At 36.9% G+C, this 841-nt stretch overlaps 1 protein-coding gene across 1 annotated transcript in view; it reads right to left on the bottom strand.

Moving 5' to 3' along the window:
* The window catches only part of LRP1B (low density lipoprotein receptor-related protein 1B), a 542,706-nt gene that overhangs the window by 394,983 nt on the left and 146,882 nt on the right, over positions 1-841 (bottom strand). Inside the window, exon 13 of the mRNA XM_012650500.1 lies at positions 375-558. Within this exon, the coding sequence (XP_012505954.1) occupies positions 375-558 (184 nt within the window). The remainder of the gene's footprint in view (positions 1-374; positions 559-841) is intronic.

Here is an 841-nt window from a genome sequence, read left to right as displayed (position 1 = left end):
TGTGTGTGTGTGGTATAGGGGAAAAGAAAAAATATTACAACATTGTCACAATAGGCTCTTTAACAGTCTTGGCCAAATTTGCTCCAAAAAACATGTGCTTCAGCAGGAAGCAGCGCTAGAGACAGTTCTTTTTACTTGTATGCACTCAAAATCTAGAAACCACTTAATAATTCACAAGACCATAATGCACTGTTATTACAGAGCAGTATGTGTGCAGAGTGCAAAATGAGACTGACAGATTTCCATATTGAGGGAAGTAGAAAATTTTGATTTCTCAGAAACCTCAAGGGGGAGTAAATTCAATAAGAATGGCTATAAAATTCAAGATCCATAAGTAACTGAGATTGGATCTGTGGGCAAGCTCAATTTGATACCTGAGAGTGATTTGCAGCCGTTTGGGTTATCAGGTTGTATTTCATATCCATCTGTACAGAGGCACTTGTAGGTACCATATGTATTGATGCACTGCTGGCTACAGGGAAAACCTGAAGAGCATTCGTCAATGTCTACACATGTTTTACCATCATCCTTCAGTTGGAATCCAGGCCAGCATTTGCACTGGGGAAAGAAAAACGAACATAATCAATTCTTATCATTGTCACTGTCTTTTACTATTGGATATCCCTTTAGCATGACTCAAGCAAGAAAAGCACTTAAGAATAGATAAAGACAAGTCTGTCTTTCTCCCAGCAATTAAGCTTTAATAAGAATTGTGTATATTTTGTAAAGTTAAAGTTTAAAAACAATCTCTCAAATATTTTCTTTTGATCTTCTGAGGTTTGCAAGATCGCAAAAATTAGTTGACATCAATAAAGCTAGGTGGTTAGAGAATGGCGAAGCA

The sequence above is a fragment of the Propithecus coquereli genome, unplaced genomic scaffold (genome assembly GCF_000956105.1).
Source record: "Propithecus coquereli isolate 6110/MARCELLA unplaced genomic scaffold, Pcoq_1.0 Scaffold33, whole genome shotgun sequence".
In the NCBI taxonomy this organism is placed as follows: Eukaryota; Metazoa; Chordata; class Mammalia; order Primates; family Indriidae; genus Propithecus; species Propithecus coquereli.
The sequence above is the reverse complement of the archived record's forward strand: the minus strand, read 5'-3'. Positions and strand labels throughout refer to the sequence as shown.